The 27,137-nt window shown below is 29.4% G+C and overlaps 1 protein-coding gene across 1 annotated transcript in view; it reads right to left on the minus strand.

Moving 5' to 3' along the window:
- LOC145279639 (peroxisomal acyl-coenzyme A oxidase 3-like) overlaps nucleotides 1–26,730 on the minus strand; it is a 75,296-nt gene extending 48,566 nt beyond the window's left edge. The window contains exons 1-5 of the mRNA XM_080130871.1: nucleotides 26,207–26,730; nucleotides 13,807–14,040; nucleotides 8,139–8,213; nucleotides 6,817–6,906; nucleotides 1,745–1,977 (exon numbers count right to left, since the gene is read on the minus strand). Of these exons, the coding sequence (XP_079986997.1) occupies nucleotides 1,745–1,977; nucleotides 6,817–6,906; nucleotides 8,139–8,213; nucleotides 13,807–14,040; nucleotides 26,207–26,449 (875 nt within the window). The 5' untranslated portion in view covers nucleotides 26,450–26,730. The remainder of the gene's footprint in view (nucleotides 1–1,744; nucleotides 1,978–6,816; nucleotides 6,907–8,138; nucleotides 8,214–13,806; nucleotides 14,041–26,206) is intronic.
- Between the last annotated feature and the right edge of the window lie 407 nt (nucleotides 26,731–27,137).

The raw sequence follows: 27,137 nt of genomic DNA on the forward strand, positions 1-27,137 counted from the left end.
AAACAAAAATTAAATCAAAATTTTATTCAAACACAAAAAAATATTTTTAATATTAGCAGGAAGACCCAACGTTGCCCGGGATTGAATGATGATCAACAAACGTCTCACACCATACTTTTCGATGCCTCTATTCAAACTCAAAAGACACAGGATACCTCCCCCCTGTAGGGAGGGGCTGCGCACGTAATTGTGAGGCAAGGGTTGCACAATCCCTAACCACACCTCTCCTGAATCAGCACTGTTTGAATCCAGTGGCAAGGAGAAGGACTAGACGACTGGAAGCAATGCCGAGATAAGCGGAGAGCACATACAGCAACTGAAAGTCCCAAATGGTCACCCATTTAGTACTGACCAGGTTCAACGTTGCTTAACTTTGGTGATCCAGCGGGAACCAGTGTGTCAACATGATTATGCCATACTTTTATTGCCATTGAATGAAATCGTATTTTAATCAAATCGATTGATCACCTGCGCTAGTTGGGGACCCACTGTCATGCACTGGGAAGAAGTTTCACATGCCTCCCCACAGTGACTTAATCCCCAATACATTGTAGTCTACATTGCACTATAGAGAACTTACTGTTGATTTTATAAAAATAATTTTTATAATAGCTTGAATTAAAGTTTAAAATTCATAGGTCAAGTATCATGGTTCACTTGTGCACTAAACAGAAACATTCATTTTGAATGCACCCCTGTCTTATCAAAGAACCTATGGTTGATTTTATACGCCTGTTTGTGCAGGGATAAAACTTCTCACATCCACTTGTGATGTTCGGCTGTATAACTGTTAACTTTGTTCAAGATCCGACTGCTCCTTATTTAATCAGATTTTTTCGATTATTGATACTTGTCGGAGGCATTCCAACACAAACCCTATCTAAGAACACTCCCAGACACATCAAGTACATTTGTGTGAAATTTTTTTTTTTTTTTTTTTTTAAATCAGCCCAGCCATTTCAGAGTACATAGGGAACAAATTCTCACTCACTCACTCACACACACACACACGCTCAAAGTGCCTTTTAAGTTCCTGCCAGAAAGCTTCCTACTCTAATAGTTTCTTCCTTCGAACAGCTAGACTTTGGAATTTGCTACCTGCTCCCCTGACTGTACTGATATGCAGAAGTTTAAATGTAACGTAAACCAACATTTTGTTAATCTTTCCTAAACATTGTCCCAAATAGCAGCCCTTTACTCTTACATCCAAGTGACGATATGCTTTGTTAGGGGTGAACGGGAGTTAAAAAAAAAAAATGATGAAAAAGAAAATTATATTTTTGTTTGATTTTCTGTTTTATTTTCAATTATTTAATGCTAAGACTATTATAAATACATATGACTTGAGTGCCCTCAGTTAGAATTGAAACCAAAACATAAAGCTCTCTGGCCTTGTTCGTTAGCATATGAGCCACATTCATACACATAAAACATTAAAAACTAATGTTGTTTAACATATAAATGTTCTTACAGCTAATAGTGGTTGTAGTTAAGCAAGTATTTTTTAGAAATGTTTTAGAAAAAGGAGGAATCATAAATTGAAGCTCAATCTGGCACTTGCCATGAAAATAATAATAGAGGAGAGCTAGATTCAGAACATCTGCGAGAAAAAAGGGAGGAGAAAAGGACATTGTTCCCATCATATACAACGGGAAAGAAGTGTAGTTGTTTAAAAAATCTTAAATTACATGAACAGCATAATCATGTCATAATTCTATTAGCGTCACTAAATGTTGATTCTTACCCATTGTCAAGTCCATTAAGTCCGATCTTATGGCCCATATCACCAACCAGCACCCCCGGTAAAGCTCGTAACGTGTACACATCTCGAACGGGAACAAGGAATGAATGCAAGCCATGGTTGACCCCATCTGCAGTGAACAATTGTGCATAGACAATAGCGTGTGTCGCATTCTTACCCAGATTGCCAATCCATACTTTTGTGGCTTTAATGTTCGGCGTGTTTAACACAAATTCCTGAAAAAGGTGAAGAAAAACAGAATTAGTTATATATATATATATATAAGCGAGATAAGACACTGATAGAATTCAGATGAAAAATCCTGATACATATTACTTGAAGTAATACTTTCAAGGTGATCCTAGCCAAAAAGGAAAAGCTCAATATTTAAGAATAGAGCAATATATAAGTTTTGTGGTTAAATTTTAAATTCTGAAAAAATAACATATAGACATATATTCGATTTAAGAATTTATTGTTCGACAAAACATGTCTTTGTCAATACCAAGAAAGCATTTGGACTACATCAACCAACACACACTCAACACAACAACGAATAAGGCTGCCCCGTATACTTTTCGAAAAATCAATAAGGAGCAATACGCTTTCGCTATATGGGAATTTTACTTTCTCCCCTGGGCCTATTTACTGCCCACCTGGATTTATAATCCCGAACGACATTGGACCCCTTCCGATAATGGATTACCCAGGTTGTATCAACTTCTCTTTTAGTATAATTTTTTCCATATAATTATCTACAACCACTCAAAAACTATTTTCAATAATTGTGCTGAAAAGCAAAATTAGCGTCCATTTGCAGCTGAACATCTTGCTAATCACATTTCATTTCCTCTGATGATATGAGCCATTATTGAAAATCCATGGATTAAGGAAATTAAAATAACCCCTTCTATATATTCCTTTTGTCAAACAATAAATTCTTAAATCGAATATATGTCTCTATATGTTGTTTTTTTAGAATTTAAAATTTAACCATGAAATTTGTATATATATATATATATATATTTCAATTTATTATATAAAAATAAATCTTTTTTTTTTTTTTTGCCTGTGTGTCCAGGATAAACTCAGAAACTACACAAGATGCACTTTTAACCTGCACATTCCAATTCAACTTGCCCTTGAGCTGGGTTTTGATAATAAAAAAAGTAATATCCAAAATATTTATTCGCTTTGGTTTCATTTTTTTTTTGTTTTTAAACTCCAAAGGCACTAATTTGACCTCTGATAACTTACCAGAGATTAAATTAGAGCATTTGGAGTTAAAAAAAAAAATTACTTTTATTTATTCAAACTAGGTCAAACAGTCAGCTGGTCTTTCTTTTCTTTTTCTTTCAATACTGAACCACTTTATACATAAAAGGAAACGTATGTTCAAAAACGTGATAGAAAAATTTTATTTTCTTAGTTAGGCTTCGAGTTGCTCTGCTAGTATGAACATAAAATTATTTTCAAAAAGAATCCGGCATTCAATCTGTGTGTTCAGCAATGAAAATGCTGAAAATGAATGTGTCAGAACAAATGACGGACAGTAACTCTTGTGGGAACATGATGAGAATTAGCAGCGAACCGGATGTTAACGCATCCACCATGAGAGACAAATGAAAAAATCGTCATTTGTACATGGCTCCACGCATCGCTTCTGCTTGGAAAGAAAAAAAATAAGATAACCACAAAATAATTATCGACCAATGGCAGAGCTCCGCGCCTAAAATAAACACCTCAAATATCACAGTCGCTGGGAGCCGGTTTGCCACTATAAAATGAGGGATTTGAGGGAACCAAAAAGAGGGAAAAGGAGAGATTCGCCTTGCTGCGTCAGTGAACGCACGAACGGGTTCTCTCACCCGACCTAAAGAGATGAAGAAGAAAAAGAAATAAGGCACCAGTGAACTGAATCCGACTACGCTCTCATGTTATGGGCCAAACACCTTAAATTCTAAGAATTGCCTAATTCATACAAACCAAAGAAGAGAGGAGGAGAAAGAAGACAAAGACGCCGGGCTGAGCGCTGATGAAAGAAGTCACTCGCTTTCCAGTTACAAGCCAGGACACGCATCACTGACAGCAGGATGACCGGCCTACCCTAACCCTCTCCACCGTCCAAAAGATAAGTTACATTTTACGAACATTCATTCCTTGTCAATTAATACATACCTACAAACATTTTACGAACATTCATTCCTTGTCAATTAATACATACCTACAAACATTTTACGAACATTCATCTCCTTTGTTAAATCACATTCCATCCTACGAACACTTTGCCTCTCCTAATACAAATTGTTGGTAGCAAATAAAGTCGGTTCTCAACCTTCAACATTTGTCTGTCTTTAATTATATGGAATAAGAATCTACACACTTCCAACGTTATTCATTTCATAGATTCTTTGTTGTGGCCTCTATGGCATCCTTTCCTACCCCTAACCCTTTTTTATAAAACTTTGAGGCTATACTTTTATACAGATATTTGTGTACATATCTAAAACATTCTATTTAAGAAGAAGCAAGAAAGCAAGAAAGACCTACCAATTGATGGACAAAGAATGGTTTTTGCACAAATACTAGGACTAATCTGATAAATAAAAAAATACTAGGACTAATCTGATAAATAAAAAAATACTAGGACTAACCTGATAAATAAAAAAATACTAGGACTAATCTGATAAATAAAAAAATACTAGGACTAATCTGATAAATAAAAAAAATACTAGGACTAATCTGATAAATAAAAAAATACTAGGACTAATCTGATAAATAAAAAAATACTAGGACTAATCTGATAAATAAAAAAATACTAGGACTAATCTGATAAATAAAAAAATACTAGGACTAATCTGATAAATAAAAAAAATACTAGGACTAATCTGATAAATAAAAAAATACTAGGACTAATCTGATAAATAAAAAAATACTAGGACTAATCTGATAAATAAAAAAATACTAGGACTAATCTGATAAATAAAAAAATACTAGGACTAATCTGATAAATAAAAAAAATACTAGGACTAATCTGATAAATAAAAAAAATACTAGGACTAATCTGATAAATAAAAAAAATACTAGGACTAATCTGATAAATAAAAAAAATACTAGGACTAATCTGATAAATAAAAAAATACTAGGACTAATCTGATAAATAAAAAAAATACTAGGACTAATCTGATAAATAAAAAAAATACTAGGACTAATCTGATAAATAAAAAAAATACTAGGACTAATCTGATAAATAAAAAAAATACTAGGACTAATCTGATAAATAAAAAAATACTAGGACTAATCTGATAAATAAAAAAATACTAGGACTAATCTGATAAATAAAAAAATACTAGGACTAATCTGATAAATAAAAAAATACTAGGACTAATCTGATAAATAAAAAAATACTAGGACTAATCTGATAAATAAAAAAATACTAGGACTAATCTGATAAATAAAAAAAATACTAGGACTAATCTGATAAATAAACAAATACTAGGACTAATCTGATAAATAAAAAAAATACTAGGACTAATCTGATAAATAAAAAAAATACTAGGACTAATCTGATAAATAAAAAAATACTAGGACTAATCTGATAAATAAAAAAAATACTAGGACTAATCTGATAAATAAAAAAATACTAGGACTAATCTGATAAATAAAAAAAATACTAGGACTAATCTGATAAATAAAAAAATACTAGGACTAATCTGATAAATAAACAAATACTAGGACTAATCTGATAAATAAAAAAATACTAGGACTAATCTGATAAATAAAAAAATACTAGGACTAATCTGATAAATAAAAAAAATACTAGGACTAATCTGATAAATAAAAAAATACTAGGACTAATCTGATAAATAAAAAAATACTAGGACTAATCTGATAAATAAAAAAATACTAGGACTAATCTGATAAATAAAAAACGTGTTAAGTTCATTTCAAAACCAAAACAGTTTCATAGCATTAAGTAGAATAGGTAAGTTGATAATCTAATGCTTATTATCATACTTCCAACAATTTTTTATTAGGTTTGTAAGGCTATGGACCCCCCCCCCCTCATCTGAGAATGTTAGGATGTGATTCAATAAACCATGAAAGTTGTCGGGGGGGGGGAGTGAAAAAAAAAACCGCCATGACAAGTGATTCAACAAGGCATACAAAAGCTGTCAGAAATAGGATACGTGTTGAGAGGGTGAGTTATTTTCCACTGATCAATCACTCTTAGGCAAAAGACCGGACATAGGATTTCCAATTTTGAGTCAATGAATTTAGGAGCCAGAGTTACTTGTGACAGTTTTTAGTTTGCAGGTGTTGATGACAGCTGACAGCTCCGAGGTTCTCTGAGATTGGAGAGGAATCTCATATTTTTACAGGTTGAATATGATATTGTATGACCTCATTTTTCTCACTGACTGGATAGGTAAAATTATAAATGACAAATTTGCGTTGATCAAGTAAAATACCATAAAGATAGTAAATCGATTGTTTTCACTGATAGAATTCATCTTGCTGTTTATAAAATAACCAAGATTTAAGTGAAAACGGGCAGCTGAACTATCACTGTGACAGGATGCTAGTCTGTCGCCAATCATGGTTTCAACACATCCATTTATTCACTTGCGTGGATAAAATGTATTTTTGCTGTTTACATTTTACAACAAAATTCAGTAAAAAAAAAAAAGAAAAAACTGATACAAATTCAACAAAAAACCGATACAAAAGTCAGCAAAAAAACGATACAAAAGTCAGCAAAAAAACCGATACAAAAGTCAGCAAAAAAACCGATACAAAAGTCAGCAAAAAAAACGATACAAAAGTCAGCAAAAAAAACGATACAAAAGTCAGCAAAAAAACCGATACAAAAGTCAGCAAAAAAACCGATACAAAAGTCAGCAAAAAAACCGATACAAAAGTCAGCAAAAAAACAAAAAAAAAAAAAACTGATACAAAATTCAGTAGGAAAAACTACATCCCTCATGATCCATAGTGAGAAGGGATGCTGATGGTTGTAAAAAAAGGATGGGGATGTTGAATGGTTTATAGATTAATAATTTTTATAAACTTGCCTGTGTTTGGGGATCATAAGTTGCAGTTGTTTCCATGGCTCGAGTGTTACTGCCGTGGCCCATTTCAGTGAGAGCGAAACAACCACAGATCTAGAAAAAGACAAAATATTATAAAAATCATTGTTTTATCTGTTCAGCTTAAATCAAAGAAATAAACAAAGAGCAGGTCATGCAAGGTGTTTCATGTAAAAAACTAAAACTTGGAATTTGAAGAAAAATAAGTATTTATTGACCTTAAAAATAAAGAAACAAAAATATGATCAAAGGGAGATAAGCAAGTTCTTAATTCAATCTAGTTTACGTTTAAAAGAAAAGATAGAGTTATTGAGAATTAATAACAATAATTCTTTGGTAAGAGAGAAGGTAAGAAAATCTTTATAATTACCAAATGTTCAGTTTTTTTTTTTTTTTTTTTTTTTTAGGGTGCTTGTAATTGATTCGTTTTATAAGATTGCTTTCGACAGAATTTGGATTCCAGGAAACATTGGCCGAAGTTAATCTAGTCAACGTCTGACATCCTGAAGCGGTATAATGGCTAAATCTGATTCACTAACTGAAAAGTTGATGCTATCAGCGTTCATTTTATAGTTTGGTGTTCAAGAAACACTCCAAAATGGAACAGCACAACTTAGAACATTCCAGAAACTTTTGGAAAAGAACATTTTTATATTTGGATTTTAATGTACTATTTTTAATAGTAATAATTATACATTTTAATATTTTTTATGAGGAAAATGTCCTCCTATGACAAAAGGGTTATTCCAAAAGAAAGTCCTCTTATTTTTTTAACTAAAAAACTAACATATTAAAGAGCTACAAAGACAGGAATGAGCAATCTTTTGTGCGCCAGAATTTATTTTTCTACATAGTCACCAGCATTCTCAATGCATTTTTATTCAGCCTCTTTTGATGCCTCGGTCATAAAAGTCTGGAGTGTGCTTTGTCACTCACATCTCTGTTGCCACTAAAATCGACGAACCCATCTCCTTACTGTGCTGGTTTTAATTGTATAGACTTCATAAACGTTCAAAAGGCACTGATGAATGTTGATTGGTTCAATTGTTTTTCTGCATGGAGAAATTCGATAGAGTCTCACACCATCAACATCTGCAACAGAGAGATGAAACTTTCAGGTCATGAATGCATAAGTTAACTCATCATAACAATACAACTTGCAATCCCCTTGATCTATTCGAACATGGTAAAAAAAATAGGAGTCATTAGTTTTGGAACGTCCCTTGTAGGAAAAAAATATTGCAACAAAAGTGTACATGATTGATTACAAAATGTTCGAGTTTTATAGTAAAAAGAGATAGAATCACCTCAAAGTTTTTAGATTTCTCAAAAAAATTCTTGTGTCTGGCACTTCCAGACGATTGCAGAACTCCAGCAAACATCTGAAAGATAAACAAAAAATTGTACAATTATTAAAACTTTGTTATTTTTTTTTTTTTAAATTAAAAATAAATTTTATTCAATAAAGATGTAATATTATTTGAATTCTTCAAACTAAATCATTTTCACAATGTTTCGGTCGATGTCACCTCTGACCTTCTTCAGCTGTTGAACTCAGGAATTTGGACAGAATTTCAAACGGAACCCTTTATTTACTTCACGGGGGTAGCATGCTCTTGTTTTGCAAGCCATAACTGGATAGAGTTCTTAAATTCTCGCGTTTGACAGAAACATTCCCTGGGTTGTTACACGATACATCTGAAGAAGATCGGAGGTTACATCGACTGAAACGTTGTAAAAATAACAATCAAGATGAGAATAGTAGTCAGAAGAATCCAAATATGAATAATCAATCCTCATCTCAAAAATTCAGAAACAAAATATATTTTTCATAGTCTGTCCATCTATTCCACTTTTCATAGTCTGTCCATCTATTCCACTTTTCATAGTCTGTCCATCTATTCCACTTTTCATAGTCTGTCCATCTATTCCACTTTTCATAGTCTGTCCATCTATTCCACTTTTCATAGTCTGTCCATCTATTCCACTTTTCATAGTCTGTCCATCTATTCCACTTTTCATAGTCTGTCCATCTATTCCACTTTTCATAGTCTGTCCATCTATTCCACTTTTCATAGTCTGTCCATCTATTCCACTTTTCATAGTCTGTCCATCTATTCCACTTTTCATAGTCTGTCCATCTATTCCACTTTTCATAGTCTGTCCATCTATTCCACTTTTCATAGTCTGTCCATCTATTCCACTTTTCATAGTCTGTCCATCTATTCCACTTTTCATAGTCTGTCCATCTATTCCACTTTTCCTCGTCCAATCTGGCTTAAATTTTGTGAGGACCTTTGTTATGATAATGTGCAGCAAACTATGTATTATGGTATCCGTTTGATGCACAGTAACAAAGATTAATAACGATTGATCGGGATCAATAGTGATTGAGATTTAATGCACAAATTCAACCATAAATTTTGGCATAAAAACACTCATCCATTTTTTACTGGTTAAAAAATCTAATAAATAACTTAACATTTGATAAAATTATTTTCATTAAATTTTTTATTTCATGAAAATAATTTTTACTTTGTTACGAGTTTTTGAGATGAGAAATGATTTTTACTTTGTTACGAGTTCCTGAGATGAGAAATGATTTTTACTTTGTTACGAGTTTTTGAGATGAGAAATGATTTTTACTTTGTTACGAGTTTTTGAGATGAGAAATGATTTTTACTTTGTTACGAGTTTTTGAGATGAGAAATGATTTTTACTTTGTTATGAGTTTTTGAGATGAGAAATGATTTTTACTTTGTTACGAGTTCCTGAGATGAGAAATGATTTTTACTTTGTTACGAGTTTTTGAGATGAGAAATGATTTTTACTTTGTTACGAGTTTTTGAGATGAGAAATGATTTTTACTTTGTTACGAGTTTTTGAGATGAGAAATGATTTTTACTTTGTTACGAGTTTTTGAGATGAGAAATGATTTTTACTTTGTTACGAGTTCCTGAGATGAGAAATGATTTTTACTTTGTTACGAGTTTTTGAGATGAGAAATGATTTTTACTTTGTTACGAGTTTTTGAGATGAGAAATGATTTTTACTTTGTTACGAGTTTTTGAGATGAGAAATGATTTTTACTTTGTTACGAGTTTTTGAGATGAGAAATGATTTTTACTTTGTTACGAGTTCCTGAGATGAGAAATGATTTTTACTTTGTTACGAGTTTTTGAGATGAGAAATGATTTTTACTTTGTTACGAGTTCCTGAGATGAGAAATGATTTTTACTTTGTTACGAGTTTTTGAGATGAGAAATGATTTTTACTTTGTTACGAGTTTTTGAGATGAGAAATGATTTTTACTTTGTTACGAGTTTTTGAGATGAGAAATGATTTTTACTTTGTTATGAGTTCCTGAGATGAGAAATGATTTTTACTTTGTTACGAGTTTTTGAGATGAGAAATGATTTTTACTTTGTTACGAGTTCCTGAGATGAGAAATGATTTTTACTTTGTTACGAGTTTTTGAGATGAGAAATGATTTTTACTTTGTTACGAGTTCCTGAGATGAGAAATGATTTTTACTTTGTTACGAGTTTTTGAGATGAGAAATGATTTTTACTTTGTTACGAGTTTTTGAGATGAGAAATGATTTTTACTTTGTTACGAGTTTTTGAGATGAGAAATGATTTTTACTTTGTTACGAGTTTTTGAGATGAGAAATGATTTTTACTTTGTTACGAGTTTTTGAGATGAGAAATGATTTTTACTTTGTTACGAGTTTTGAGATGAGAAATGATTTTTACTTTGTTACGAGTTTTTGAGATGAGAAATGATTTTTACTTTGTTACGAGTTTTTGAGATGAGAAATGATTTTTACTTTGTTACGAGTTTTTGAGATGAGAAATGATTTTTACTTTGTTACGAGTTTTTGAGATGAGAAATGATTTTTACTTTGTTACGAGTTTTTGAGATGAGAAATGATTTTTACTTTGTTACGAGTTTTTGAGATGAGAAATGATTTTTACTTTGTTACGAGTTTTTGAGATGAGAAATGATTTTTACTTTGTTACGAGTTTTTGAGATGAGAAATGATTTTTACTTTGTTACGAGTTTTTGAGATGAGAAATGATTTTTACTTTGTTACGAGTTTTTGAGATGAGAAATGATTTTTACATTGTTACGAGTTTTTGAGATGAGAAATGATTTTTACTTTGTTACAAGTTTTTGAGATGAGAAATGATTTTTACTTTGTTACGAGTTTTTGAGATGAGAAATGATTTTTACTTTGTTACGAGTTTTGGAGATGAGAAATGATTTTTACTTTGTTACGAGTTTTTGAGATGAGAAATGATTTTTACTTTGTTACGAGTTTTGGAGATGAGAAATGATTTTTACTTTGTTACGAGTTTTTGAGATGAGAAATGATTTTTACTTTGTTACGTGTTTTTGAGATGAGAAATGATTTTTACTTTGTTACGAGTTTTTGAGATGAGAAATGATTTTTACTTTGTTACGAGTTTTTGAGATGAGAAATGATTTTTACTTTGTTACGAGTTTTTGAGATGAGAAATGATTTTTACATTGTTACGAGTTTTTGAGATGAGAAATGATTTTTACTTTGTTACAAGTTTTTGAGATGAGAAATGATTTTTACTTTGTTACGAGTTTTTGAGATGAGAAATGATTTTTACTTTGTTACGAGTTTTTGAGATGAGAAATGATTTTTACTTTGTTACGAGTTTTGGAGATGAGAAATGATTTTTACTTTGTTACGAGTTTTTGAGATGAGAAATGATTTTTACTTTGTTACGTGTTTTTGAGATGAGAAATGATTTTTACTTTGTTACGAGTTTTTGAGATGAGAAATGAGCTTTCATATTATTGGCATTCTTCAGACTATTGTTCTCAACTTAAGTGTTATTTGCACAATGGTTATTTAAAACGTTTTTCAATTGCAAGGAAACAGTGGTTGTATATTGCGAATCTGCAACCATTTAATTTCAAGGCAAAATTATACAAAACAAGTGCTTTTGGCTGTCCAAAAGAGTCAAATGAAAAGAGTAAGATTTTTGCTTGAAGATAAAATTCATTTAAGTGTGCTTTGGATGGTTGTCGGTTTCCCTTGGCAAAGAGAAGAAAGAAGTACAGCTGTTGATACTAGTGGTGGGATGATTCCAATACAATTACCGATTCTGTTTTAAATTTCCAATTCAGATTTTTTTTAAAGCTCTAAATACAGTGTGACCCAAAAAAACGGGCCCCAACTCTAATTTAGGCTCTCGTTTCTTAGTGTTTTGTCTGAATGAAATAAAACTTTGGTCGTAACTAGTTTATTATATTCAAAACATCACATCAAAACACTAGGGTCTTTGGCCTTTTTTTCTCCGTTCTACAGCATATGTTCTAGATGGCCTCCATTTAGCTTTTGTTTTTTTTGGGGTCACCCTGTATTTAGCTATAGAATGGGGGGGCGTCGGATTACCATAAATATCCGTGTAATATGTGCATCTATTTTCAAAAAGATAAAAATACGCTTGTGTGGAGGGGGGAACGATCTACATTTTAGTTGTATTGGTCATTTAAAATCAATAAAAATTTATTAGTTTATCATTAATACCAACAATGGAAAATTACTTATTTAGTAATAATATATATATATATATATATATATATATATATATATATATATAGTGTTGGGATGAGTAATTAGAATCGGGAACTGGAAAAATTGGAAGTAGAAAACTTCACACATCTGCCGCTATCCGTTATCTCTACAAAGTCACCATTTGTCCATGCATGAAGTGTTATCATATATGGGTTAGAGCATTAACCTCTTATTAGACAGTGTCTAAAAAAAAAGAGTATTCAATTTAATAAGTCCCACACTGTTAACCAAGCTTTAACTCCTGTTCCATCACCACAATACTGTATCCCTGTGCTTGTTTTTACAAGTACTTTAATAAAATGTGCACTTATACCCTCTTTATATAAATACCTGGATGAAAAGCAGCAAAATCTCACCCCTTCACTACAGAGAGCCTCATATGCTTTCGCTTTTTTTTTAATAATTTCTTCCCCCAAACTGATAGTCTTTGGAATTCTCTTATTTCCCTGACTGTACTAACATGCAGAAATTTAAATATAATGTGAACATATATCTTGCTGCTCAACTCCCTACTTAGGATGTTTCTATAAAAATAGTCCGTAGTTCACAGTAGCCCTCTATATCTCAGTGGCAATGCATTTTGTTTGCAGGTGAATAAAAGTTTTTAAAAAATAAATACATAGTAACAACTAAACTAGCAAGTTTGCACTTATATATAAAAGGCACTGTGTGTGTGTGTGTGTGTGTGTGTGTGTGTGTGTGTGTGTGTGTGTGTGTGTGTGTGTGAGTTCATTCCCTATGGACTCAGAAACAGCTGGGTAGATTTTTTTTTATTTCACACAAATATACTTTATGCGTCTGGAAGTATTCTTAGATAGGTTTTGTATCAGTCCGATCTGGACCAAACACCTTTATACAGCCTAACATCACGAGTGCATTTGAGAATTTTTATCATCGCACAGACAAAAGGGTTCGACATATAAAATTTACAGTGTTTGATAAGACGGGCGTGTGTTCAAAAATTATCAAGTACAATTGAACAATGATAATTAACTTTTGCATTTTAAATTTTAATTCAAGCCATTATTTAAAAATAATTTTATAGAATTAAATTTTAATTCAAGCCATTATTTAAAAATAATATTATAAAATCAAACGTAGGTTCAATGTAGACTACAATGTATTATGGATTAAGTCACTGTGGGGAGGTATGTTAAGCTTCATTCCGGTGCATCCCAGTGGGTTCTCAACTTGGGTAGACAATCAGTTTGATTGAAAAATGGCTGATTTCATCGATTCCAATAACAATAAAAGTATTGACAAGTGTGGAGCATTTGTTGATCATCATTCAATCCCAGGCAACATCGGGTGTCCCTGCTAGCAAATGAATAAAAAAAAAAGTGATAAACTCGACTCACGTTAACATGAAGTTGGTATTTGTGCGCCAATGAGAGGTCATACATTGGCATGCAGGTGCTCATCTCTCTGGCTAGCATTGGATTCTCAAAGATCTGTTCTTCTGACAGAACGTTGTATTCAAATAAACGACGGCTACGTAAAAAAGTCAGTTCCCGTTTCTTGCCGATAGGCATGTTGCTTTCCTGGCATCGGTCAAAAATCGGATCCTGCTCTAAGGTGGCAAAGACGGAATTCTGGAAATACACAAAAACATGCGATTTATTTTTTTTAACATAAAATACATCTTATAATCTTCGGTGCTTGTTTACGTTGGCGATCTTTTAGATCAACGCATTTCAGGTGAAAACATGATTATCTACTAATGTGTTATGACGAAATTAGTAGAACTTATTAGTATGACTTTAAATTAGTGTAACCCCTACAGGGCCGGAACAGATGGACAGGCTTGAAAGAAGGATGCAACTGACTCCAATCCCTGTGGCATCACCTTTGTCTCCATCCAGTGGTAGGAGTTGTCCCTGTCGCCGTGGTTCGCTTACTTGTCTCCAATCTTGGTCTGGCTTCCAAATTGTCAACAGGGCCGATATGAAAATAGACTGCACTTCCAAACAACAACGTTTTCCAAACAAACAAAAAAGTCAAGGATTAACTTTTTTCATAACGTAAAATAATTATTGCGTTAAACGTTACAAGTAGTATGTACGCAAATCAGTTTGTCACGTTTACAAATTTTAGGGGTTGGCATCTGTTCACTACAAAGTTATTGGTTTGTTACCATCGGTTTACACTTGAGAAAAAGATTGACTTAGAAAAGAAAACTAACGAGTTATGCTAATTTAAAGTTATACAACTTTAAATTAGTATAACTCGTTAGTAAAACTTTAAATTAGTATAACTCGTTAGTAAAACTTTAAATTAGTATAACTCGTTAGTAAAACTTTAAATTAGTATAACTCGTTAGTAAAACTTTAAAAAATTACAAAAAATATTCAGTAGTAGATGTGCTACATGTATTTTTAAAATCAGCCCCAATTATGTTCTGAAATTTGTTGTTTTAAAAATGGTGGACTTTTAATTTTTCAATTTAAGTCAAGGGAGATAAGTCGGATTAGTGGATTGGGTGCACAACCCTTCCACACTCACACATACAAGATAATTTGATAAATTGCATTTTTAATGGATCATTTTTCCGTAATTTTTGGAATTTATACAAATTTCGCCAGGACACATAAGTATGTAATGTTTTCACCTGAAATGTGTTGGTTTAAAAGATTCTGCATGTAAACAAGCACCTTATGTTCAATTCAATTCATTTGATATATAAAACATATAAAAAAAGGATGCTTCAATTGCCACGTAGAGAAAAGATGGTAGAAAATTACACAAAAAAGGATACAATAGCCGAGCACCTAAATTGCATCGTTAGCAAATTTTTTTTTTTTTTTTTTGCAAATTTATTTCAAGGTTGATAGATCCTAATAGTGAAAGCAACCGTCTTCTGGTTTAATTGAAATCAGCAGTGAAATAGTCTTTCTTTGTCCGTGTGGACCTCTTTCTGCTGCAGGAATAAATGATAGGTCCTGAGGTAAACCATAATAAACACTGAAGAAATTGTAGGCCAAAATAATTATTGCTGCTCAAGGGAGAAAAGATTAAGCTTCTTCAGTCAGCTTTCAATATCCTTTGAGAGCTGCATAACAAAAATCTAATAAATAAAGTACAGCCACTCTTTTTGTGAATATCTAAAAAAAATCCTATTTTTTTTTAGATATTCATTATAATAATAATAATAATAATAATAATAATAATAATAATAATAATAATAATAATAATAATTGATCAGTTTTTGAAAATATAACAATCCAGAATTTATGTTATTTTCATTTTTTTAAAAATCATATCCCATTTTTTTTTTTAAATATATTGCATACATACACACTCATAAACTTAAGCGATTACATAATATTTTTCAAATATTAAATACATACACATTCATAAACTTAAGCGAATACATAATATTTTTCAAATATTAATTACATACACATTCATAGATTCAATTCATTGCATAAGTTTTCTATTTCTATATCCCATTTTTTTTAACTATATTGGTTATATTCAACTTCATTAATTCATCTTTTCGTATAATAAAATGATCTCACTTTTTCCGCTCCAGATTCTGCAATTACAGAGAAACAACTGAAAACTTTTCGGCTCAGCACAATCACAACCATGAACAGCATGTTTAAGAAAAAAATATTCTAAATTTTTACCTAATACCAAAAATTATTACATTCATTCCTACATTTCTGCCTCTCCCAATTTCATCTTCCATCATTTGATATTAGCAACAACTTTACATATAATTTATCTTTTCCTATGCAACCAGTCAATACTGGGAAGCATTTTACATAGATGACAGAATTTCAGAGAACTGCCACATTCCATAGCAATAATATCACTGCATTATTATGTGATAACTATGAATATCGCATTATTATGTGATAACTATGAATATTGCATTATGAGGCGATGACTATCGATATCGCATTATGATGTTATATGACTTTGGATATCACAAACGATTGCACTGAAAGGGACGGCTAGAATCCTGAAAAGATCTCTGGGTTGGATTCACTAAAATAGGGGTAAATGTCAGACATCTGGTTGGATGTTCCACCCCCTAGAAGAAAAAGTTTAAGAAAAATGAAAAATAAAAAAAAAGTGACGAGAAATAAACATTTTATATCGAGAAATGCTGCAAATATATAAACATTTGTTAAAGAATGACAAGTTATCCAAAAATGATCATCTTATTTCAGTTAATTAAAAAAAAAATAATAAAATAAACACCATGATCTAAAGGGTTTACTGAAAGGAGCCAAAAAATTTCTAGAATGATGAAGAAAGTGCGTGTTTCGATTTCCGGTTCATTTTCAGATCACAGCATTTCGCTTTTTACATCAACAAGCCAGAAGCCCAAATAAGACAGCCATATTGGATAACTTGTTATTCTGGTTAAATCCAAAAATTCAGTACCCAAAGTTAATATGCCAAAAGTGGAATCGGTTTAGCTAAAATAGTGAAAGCAATGGAAGTCACTAAACATGAAACAAAATACGAAACCATATGGAAATAATTCATTTTAAAAAATTATTTTAGTTTTAACACTTCTTGTTCTATCATGAAACAATAAAAAAATAAATAAAACTTGATTTTTGTTTTATAATTCAATTGAATTGTTTTATGATACATTATCAAAAAATTATTTGATACAATGTGTGAAAGACATTCTATCTAAGAATTAAAAATTATAGAAAAGAAAATTTTATTTACAGAAATGTAAAAAAAAGATTATTTTTAATTATTTACATATGAATATATTTTAAATATTTAAAAAATTATTTATAGAAATGTAAATTATGAAAAGTTTTAATTTCTTTTTTTAAATAAAATATTTCCAGAAGAATATATCTATAATATAGAATGCAATATATAATTATATTATATATATGAATATATTTTAAATATAATTTTTTTTATATAGAAATATTAAAAATAAGTTTTTTTTCTTTATTTTTTTGTTTTGTTTTTTTGTTTTTTTACATGTTGGTCACCACTTATCGAGGCCCAGAAGCCACTCGGGGATAAGGGTTATTGTGTGTACAGTAATCAATGGGATAGTATCGTAGTAATAGTTAGTATTGGAGATTTGATAAAGTGTCATTACTTAAGGGGGCGGTTCATCAGGAATTTGTTTGTGTTGAACTTGAAGACATCTACGTTGAAATCGGGGAGAGGGGGGGGGAACAGGTAAGCGGCAGAGTTCCACAGGTGTGCAGTTCTAAGAAAGAAGCTTTGTTCATGGAATCTACGTTTTGATTTAGGCACAGATAAAGAGTGGGGAAAATTATTGACAGTGGTTTCAGCTAGTCGGGTGTTTTTCGTGAAAGATTGGCGAGGGGGGACGAGAGATTGGAGCTCAGACGAGCACTTACCATGGAAATAACGATAAAACAGAGACAGGCTCGCAACGTCTCTTCTGTGGGAGAGAGGTTGCAGGGAAGAGAAAAGGGCATCCCCCACTAAGCCACGAAGTCTATTTTGTACTCTGTCAAGGCAGGATAGGCTATTTTTAGCAGCTCCTGGCCAGATGTGGCAGCAGTACTCCATCCTTGGATGTGCTTGGCTTTTATATAGATAGAGAATTGCATCAGTAGTGAGATATCTTCTGAAGTGGTAGAAGGATCCCACCATTTTCCCAGCAACCTTGGCCACCGACTTGATGTATGTGTTCCATTTCATGATAAAACCAGTGTTTCCATATGGTTTCATATTTCGTTTCATGCTTAGTGACTTCCATTCAATATTTAGCTAAAGTAAGTCCACTTTCAGCATCTTAAGTTTATGTACTTAATTTTTGGATTCTTGACCTAATGTTTACATTTTTGCAGTGTGTATTTCTCAATACAAAATGTGTATTCCTCAATAGATTTTAATTCGAAAAGATTGCTCATATAAAATTATTTAAAAAAAACAAAACATTTTTAATGTCTACACAGTCTTTTTTCTTTCAATAAACTCACACCATAATTTAATAACTTTGCTTGAACCAACATGTGTTATACATGAAAATTGAAAGTATTATTGATCGCGCCAAAATTTCAATTTTCATTTCACGTAAAAGAATTTCATAAAATCAATTACAACTTAAATAAAATGAATTTACATACAAAAACATGATAAAATCGAAACTTAAAAGTGTTTTTTTTTTAAACAACAAATAACATTACACTCAAAGGGTTTCTATGTAGAATTACACTTATTGGGTTTATAGCTTGTTTTTTTGTATTACAACAACAAAAAATAAGCATGAAATAGAAACTCCATTTAACACAAGACAAACTATGAACATTTAAGGTTTTAAATAACTTTTATCAACAATAAAAGAATAGATTGAATGTGCGTGTTCAAAAAGGTTCATTTTTATGTGTCGTCACCTTTCAAAATAATATAAATATGTTGGAATAAACAGAGGAAAAAGGGAGAATGTTCATAAGGAGTACTTATTCTGTGTTTCTTTTTTTTTTGGGTTGAGTAACGGTCACAAAGAGGAGTGTTTTCCAGCTTTAACAACGAAAGTGGGGTAATTTCTTGCTTAACTGCAACCATGTTCTGTTTTCTTGTTTCTTTTTTTCTCCTCATTTACAAAAATCCTGAGTTTTTATTTCTTGCCAGCTCCCACAGACATTGGTTATTAAATCTTATTTTTTTCACGGCCCGCTCTCATTGGCTAATTAATTTTATTATCTTTCTCTTTTTGAGCATATGGGTGCATCAAGCCTGTGCATAGTGACGCGTTTACACACTTTTTTCTTTGACAGCCGACGAGTAAACATCCAGTTGGGAGTTTATATTTTCTTCAATATTTTTATTTTTTAATGTCTTGATTAAACTGTACAAGTACCATTTTTATATATATAATTTAGAACAATAAATAATTTAAACAATTTTGATTTTAAATAATTTTTTATACATATAATTTAGAACGATAAATAATTTAAACAATTTTGATTTTAAATAATTTTTTATATATATAATTTAGAACAATAAATAATTTAAACAATTTTAATTTTAAATAATTTTTTATATATATAATTTAGAACAATAAATAATTTAAACAATTTTGATTTTAAATAATTTTTTATATATATAATTTAGAACAATAAATAATTTAAACAATTTTGATTTTAAATAATTTTATATATATAATTTAGAACAATAAATAATTTAAACAATTTTGATTTTAAATAATTTTTTATATATATAATTTAGAACAATAAATAATTTAAACAATTTTGATTTTAAATAATTTCTTATATATAATTTAGAACAATAAATAATTTAAACAATTTTGATTTTAAATAATTTTATATATATAATTTAGAACAATAAATAATTTAAACAATTTTGATTTTAAATAATTTTTTGTATATATAATTTAGAACAATAAATAATTTAAACAATTTTGATTTTAAATAATTTTATATATATAATTTAGAACAATAAATAATTTAAACAATTTTGATTTTAAATAATTTTTTATATATATAATTTAGAACAATAAATAATTTAAACAATTTTGATTTTAAATAATTTTATATATATAATTTAGAACAATAAATAATTTAAACAATTTTGATTTTAAATAATTTTTTATATATATAATTTAGAACAATAAATAATTTAAACAATTTTGATTTTAAATAATTTTTTATATATATAATTTAGAACAATAAATAATTTAAACAATTTTGATTTTAAACAATTTTATATATATAATTTAGAACAATAAATAATTTAAACAGTTTTGATTTTAAATAATTTTTTATATATATAATTTAGAACAATAAATAATTTAAACAATTTTAATTTTAAATATTTTTTTATATATAATTTAGAACAATAAATAATTTAAACAATTTGGATTTTAAATAATGTTTTATATATATAATTTAGAACAATAAATAATTTAAACAATTTTGATTTTAAATAATTTTTTATATATATAATTTAGAACAATAAATAATTTAAACAGTTTTGATTTTAAATAATTTTTTATATATATAATTTAGAACAATAAATAATTTAAACAATTTTAATTTTAAATATTTTTTTATATATAATTTAGAACAATAAATAATTTAAACAATTTGGATTTTAAATAATGTTTTATATATATAATTTAGAACAATAAATAATTTAAACAATTTTGATTTTAAATAATTTTTTATATATAATTTAGAACAATAAATAATTTAAACAATTTTGATTTTAAATAATTTTTTATATATAATTTAGAACAATAAATAATGTAAACAATTTTGATTTTAAATAATTTTTTATATATATAATTTAGAACAATAAATAATTTAAACAATTTTGATTTTAAATAATTTTATATATATAATTTAGAACAATAAATAATTTAAACAATTTTGATTTTAAATAATTTTTTATATATAATTTAGAACAATAAATAATTTAAACAATTTTGATTTTAAATAATTTTTTATATATAATTTAGAACAATAAATAATGTAAACAATTTTGATTTTAAATAATTTTTTATATATATAATTTAGAACAATAAATAATTTAAACAATTTTGATTTTAAATAATTTTATATATATAATTTAGAACAATAAATAATTTAAACAATTTTGATTTTAAATAATTTTTTATATATAATTTAGAACAATAAATAATTTAAACAATTTTGATTTTAAATAATTTTTTATATATATAATTTAGAACAATAAATAATTTAAACAATTTTGATTTTAAATAATTTTTTATATATAATTTAGAACAATAAATAATGTAAACAATTTTGATTTTAAATAATTTTTTATATATATAATTTAGAACAATAAATAATTTAAACAATTTTGATTTTAAATAATTTTTTATATATAATTTAGAACAATAAATAATTTAAACAATTTTGATTTTAAATAATTTTTTATATATAATTTAGAACAATAAATAATTTAAACAATTTTGATTTTAAATAATTTTTTATATATAATTTAGAACAATAAATAATGTAAACAATTTTGATTTTAAATAATTTTTTATATATATAATTTAGAACAATAAATAATTTAAACAATTTTGATTTTAAATAATTTTTTATATATAATTTAGAACAATAAATAATTTAAACAATTTGGATTTTAAATAATTTTTATATATAATTTAGAACAATAAATAATTTAAACAATTTTGATTTTAAATAATTTTTTATATATATAATTTAGAACAATAAATAATTTAAACAATTTTGATTTTAAATAATTTTTTATATATATAATTTAGAACAATAAATAATTTAAACAATTTTGATTTTAAATAATTTTTTTATGATATTTAGAATGACATAATTTAAAAAAAAGTTTTTTCAGAATTAACCAAGGCAAAGTTTACTAGTCGGAACATGACAGTTTAAACAAATTGGTAATGTCCAAGATCAGTGCTTGGAAAAAACAAACTACCAGAAGTGGATATGGAACAGAACAGAGTCAAGACAAGAAAAAAGAAACCATATATTTATTTTAAAAAATACGTTAATTTTAACACTTCTTGCGTTATCACAAAACAAAAAAAAAATGATTTAAAAAAAAAAAACACTTCTTGTACTATCAAATAATAAAACAAATATTTTATTCAAAAAATTTATTTAGTTTTAACACTTGTTTTATGATAAAACAAAAAAAAATATATTAAAGATACTTTATTATATATATATATATAATTTATATAAATAAATGTTTTTTGCGTTGTTTTGTTTCATCATAAAACAAATGTTAAGACTAAATTATTTTTAATAAAATATTTGTTGTGTTTTACAATACAAAAAATGTTTTTTGGGGTGTCTGAAAAATTCGTTCATGGAAAACTCCCCCATCTCTCTAAATTATATTTTTAAAATATACAAATGCATTTTCTTTTACAGGAGGGGGTTCTTTTTAAAAGTATATCTACCTCATTATTTTTTTTTTAATTTTCTATTTTTGAGCGATTATCAAGACTCCCAACACATGATCCTCTCATGTCAGACATTTTTTTGTTCTAAAGTAACACTCGACATTAGTTGTTTTTTTTAACTAAATGAACGCTTTAAAATAAGTTGAAGCACTAAAAACTTACAAAACTAGCAAAAGTAGGTAGAAAACAAACATTTAGAAAAATCAATTTAATTTTTTTTAAAACAGTAAACAAGTAAAAAATTTTTAAATATTATGAGGTGTGCATTCTTTTGTAAAAGCAATATCTTCTTCAAGAACGGTAATAAAATGTGTTTTCAATCAAGGGACCAGTTTTCCTACCTAGTAAAAATGGACGAGTTTTCCGTAGACGAGTTTTCCTAAATTCGTTTTTTTTTTTTTGTTTCGTAATAACGATATTTTTATTAGATGAAAATATATTTAAAAAACAGAGGCTGCGACAATAGTTGTAGAATAATTGTAATTTTTATTTAAAAAAAAACAAAAAAAACTGCGATTTATTATTCATGTTAAAAACTAGATGTTATAAGCTTTGTTCAGTAAAAAAATAAGCATCACCTTAAAGTTAAAGGAGGCTATAACAAAAATTCACCTCCTTACAAAAATTTCATAACAGTAAGGAACCTAAATCACACTCACAAATTTTTCACATTTTTGTCCGTGTTTTATAAAAAGGTTTTGCTTGAAAGAAATTATAGTTTCCTTTCGTCGCATTTTCACGATGCTAAATACTAAATTTTTAAAAACCTTAACATCACGTTTACTTTTTTAAAACAAAAAGTAGTCGTAAAAAATGTAGAAAAAAGTTGCTGCCGCTTCTTTTTTGTAAATGTTTTCATCTAACGACAATATTGTTTGGTCGGTGGTTTTAGCGTCGTAAATGATGATATGAAAACAAAAACGATTCTCTTAATAGTCGTGTAAAGACTACATTTTGTTTTATTAATGTTGTCAACTTTGTTTAGAATTCCTCTCCAACTATCATCGCATTTTTATTTTTTTCTAATGTTAAAAACTAGATGTTAGTGTTATTTATATTATAAGCTTTGTTACAGCAAAAAAAAAAAGAAAAAAACGTTGCAGCTTTAAAAGTTTCATCCTTGTTTTATTAAAATGTTTCATTCTTTGTATTTTTTAAGGTTAAAGAATAATTTTTTAAAAACCTTACCATAACATTTACTTTTTAATTAAAAAAAAAAGCCGCACATGCATGGTCCCCCGCCCCCTGGTGCTGCATGTTAAGAAATGATGAATTTAAGAAGTGTGAAGGGCCAACGTTGCCTTCACATTTTTGCCAAGTTTCAGAAATGGATGAGGCAAAAGTTATATGGTAAAAAAAAATTGGGGGGGCATTTGTGACTCCCTTTTAAGCTCCTGAGAACACTGAATCCCAGTGAAAATTGACAAACGGTGCAGTTTCACACCTTAAGACATGTATATTTGAATTCAACACCATGGAAAACCACTATATAGACATACATATCAAGTTTTTGAGTAATATGAAAAAAGAGCTCCAAAAAGGCATGTTTTTTTAGCCTTAAATGTCCCAGAGGGATGCGAACCAGAATTTTGCCAGGGTCACACATACTGAATTTATATTAAGAACAATGGCCTTCACATTTTGGCCAAGTTTCATGAAAATCTAATGGATGGATCAAACACTATGGGGTAAACAGGGTCATTTTCTGGCCATTTTGGAGCATATTTGACCTCTTTTGAGCCCCTGGGAATGCTGAATCCTGTGTAAATGGATAACGGTGCAGCTTCAAGCCTAAACACATGTATATTTGAGTTGACCACCGTGAAAAACCACTATATTGTCAGACATATCAAGTTTTTGTTGAGAAATATGAAAAAAGAGCCACAAAGGGGGCGTTTTTAGCACTAAAAGTCCCAGGGACGCAAACCAAAATTTTGCCAGGGTCACCCATACTGGATTTATATTAAAAACAATGGGCTCCACATATTGGCCAAGTTTCAGAAAAATCTAATGGATGAATCAAAAGTTATGGTGCAAAATGTGTTATTTTTGGCCATTTTAGGACATTTTGGACCTCTTTTGAGCCCTGGGGACGCAACTCTGTTCCGTCTGCCTGCTTCCCACCTGACTACAACTTGGATGTGTTCAAGTCCAACGTTAACAAATTCCTAATGAACTGCCCCCTTAAGTAAACACTTCATCAAATCTCCACACTAACGTAATGTACTTGCAATAACCCTTATCCCTGAGTGGCTTCCGGGCCTTGATAAGTGGTGACCACTGTGTAAAAAAAAAAAACAAAAAAAAAAAAAACAGGAATTTTTGCAAAAATTTTTTTCAACTGTGCAGTGCACATCTATTTAATGAAATACAATTTGTGGCAAAATTTCAGGAAAAATTAATGTACGGTTATCTGGCAATCGTTCGGACTAACAGATGCCACTTAAAACATAGGTAGGTTCCTCTCCGATAAATCGGGGGACCAACAAAAGCAAAAAACAAAAAACAAAAGCAAAAAAATAAAAAAAAGCCGCAGCTTCTTTTTAAATGTTTTTTTTTTATCTAATTAAAATATCGTTATTTTTCTCTTAATAGTCCCGTAAAGACTACATTTTGTATTTTTAATGCTATCAACTTTTCTTACATTAAAAAAAAAAAAAAAAAAAGATCTGGCAGCTTTTTTTTTTTTTTTAATTTTTGATTTAATAAAAAATATCGTCACGGTTGAGCCGAGCGTCCTAAATTATGAAATGAAAAAAAAATGAACAAATCTCTTAGTAAATGAGAGTTGTCACCCTCTGCTGCACAATGACAAATTGTAAAATAGCGCTAAACCGTATCCACTTTCATTAGCTTGATTTTTTTCCGCGCACTGATCTTGGAGATTACCCAACAAATAATAATGCAGCCATGACTAAGTAATTTAACATATATATATTTTTTTTTTTACATAGGCGGCACCACTTATCAAGGCCGATAGGCCACTCAAGGATAAGGGTTAAAGAGTATAGAGTAGTCAAAAGGACAATATAGTAATCGATAGTAATGGAAGTTCGGTAAATTTGTTAACTTAAGTGGAACGGCTCATCAGAAACTTGTTTACGTAAGACTTGAACACAACCATATTGTAGTCAGCTGGAAAGCAGGAAAACGGAAGACAATTCCACAGGCGTGCAGTTCTAAGAAAGAAGCTTTGATCATGGAATCTATGTTTAGGTTTATATTTGTTTCGGAGTTATGTCTCCTGCGTGTAGACTCTCCACTGTCTACTTTGTAACGTCTAAGAAAAATGAGATTTTACCCAATTTTCCGTAAATATTACTTTCAACTAGAAATAACTTTATACTCGATGAATTACGTAAGTACCTAATATTGTTTTGTTTAATGCGACCTATTTATCGATCTGTCTTAACAAGCACCATAAATTGTTAGGTGAAAGTACAGAATAGTTAAAAACAAAATTTTTTAATCACTATTCCTTCCCCATGTTAAGAATGGCTTGCTAAATAATAACGTTATTATTTCAGCAAAGACAGCTCAATAACTGCATAGTACCGATAAACTAAATGAATCGACATATACTTCTTTTTTGGTACTTTATGCATGCAGTTTACGGACCGTGCTGAAATAATAACGTTATTATTTAGAAACCCATTCTTAACATAGGGAGGGTGGATTTGTTAACTATTCTGTGCTTTCTACAAACAATTTAATAAAAAAGATACCATAATATTTGATTTTAACTTGGAAATCCTTTCTAGAAAATAAATAAATAATAGCATGGTCCCTAAACTGCAGAAGTGAATTCTATTATCAAAAGAAATGGTATTGGGAGTGGGGTTAATACTAACCCTCCAACGGATGATATCTTCGCCGTCCAGAAAGAATTTGAGTTTTTTCCAATTAAACGAAGCTTTCTCCCTGTATTTGGCGAGTGGACCCCCGGGGGGCAAATCGGCAATCACGTCGTTTATTAAGTCGGGGTCGGAAGTGTCAAAACCTGCACAAGTCAGGTTCAAATTAGGGATCAAATCTTCATCTTTTTCGTTGCTGTTGGTAACAGAAGTTCGATTGTTGGTTGACGTAGAATTCATCTTTTTTTTTTATTCACACAAAAAAAAAATCAAGTTCTTTTTGTTTTAACAATGTAAAGTTCTTAAAAATAAAATCTTTCTATTCTGTTGAGGTGTTTAGTTTTAACAGTGAATCGCATTAATTATCGATTTGATAAGATTGTGTGTCGCCCATTCTATGTTGATATTATCTTTTCATGATCGTTTAATGTCCATTTGTTTTGTCATGGCTAGACACTGCGGTCAGCCCAGCCGATCATTCCTTTTTTTTTTTTCTTTTTTTTATCGTAATCAACAACAACAAAAGGGAGATAACTCTCAAAATTTCGATCAAGGAAAAATATTATCTCCCCTTAATACAGAAAAAAAAAAAAAAAAAAAAAAAAAAAAACTCCGATCAACATCATATATGTCAATCTGAAGATTCAAGGTTAAATCCAAAAATTCAGTACACAAAGTTAAGACGCCAGAAGTGTATTCGGTGTAGCTAACTATGGAACGGAAGTCACTAAGCATGAAACAAAATACGAAACCATATAGGAATACTTTTTGTTTTATCTTAACCAGATTCTATTGTTGGCATTGGTTTCCCTGATATTTTTCTAGTCAGAACCAAGAAGGCAGAAATGAATATAGTCGATGCAAATGCAGAATGGAAGCCATTAAGCATGAAACGAAACATGCCATACAGAAATACCCCATTTCCAAA

This window comes from Euprymna scolopes, chromosome 1 (genome assembly GCF_053919585.1).
Source record: "Euprymna scolopes isolate OS-2025 chromosome 1, ASM5391958v1, whole genome shotgun sequence".
Lineage (NCBI taxonomy): Eukaryota > Metazoa > Mollusca > Cephalopoda > Sepiida > Sepiolidae > Euprymna > Euprymna scolopes.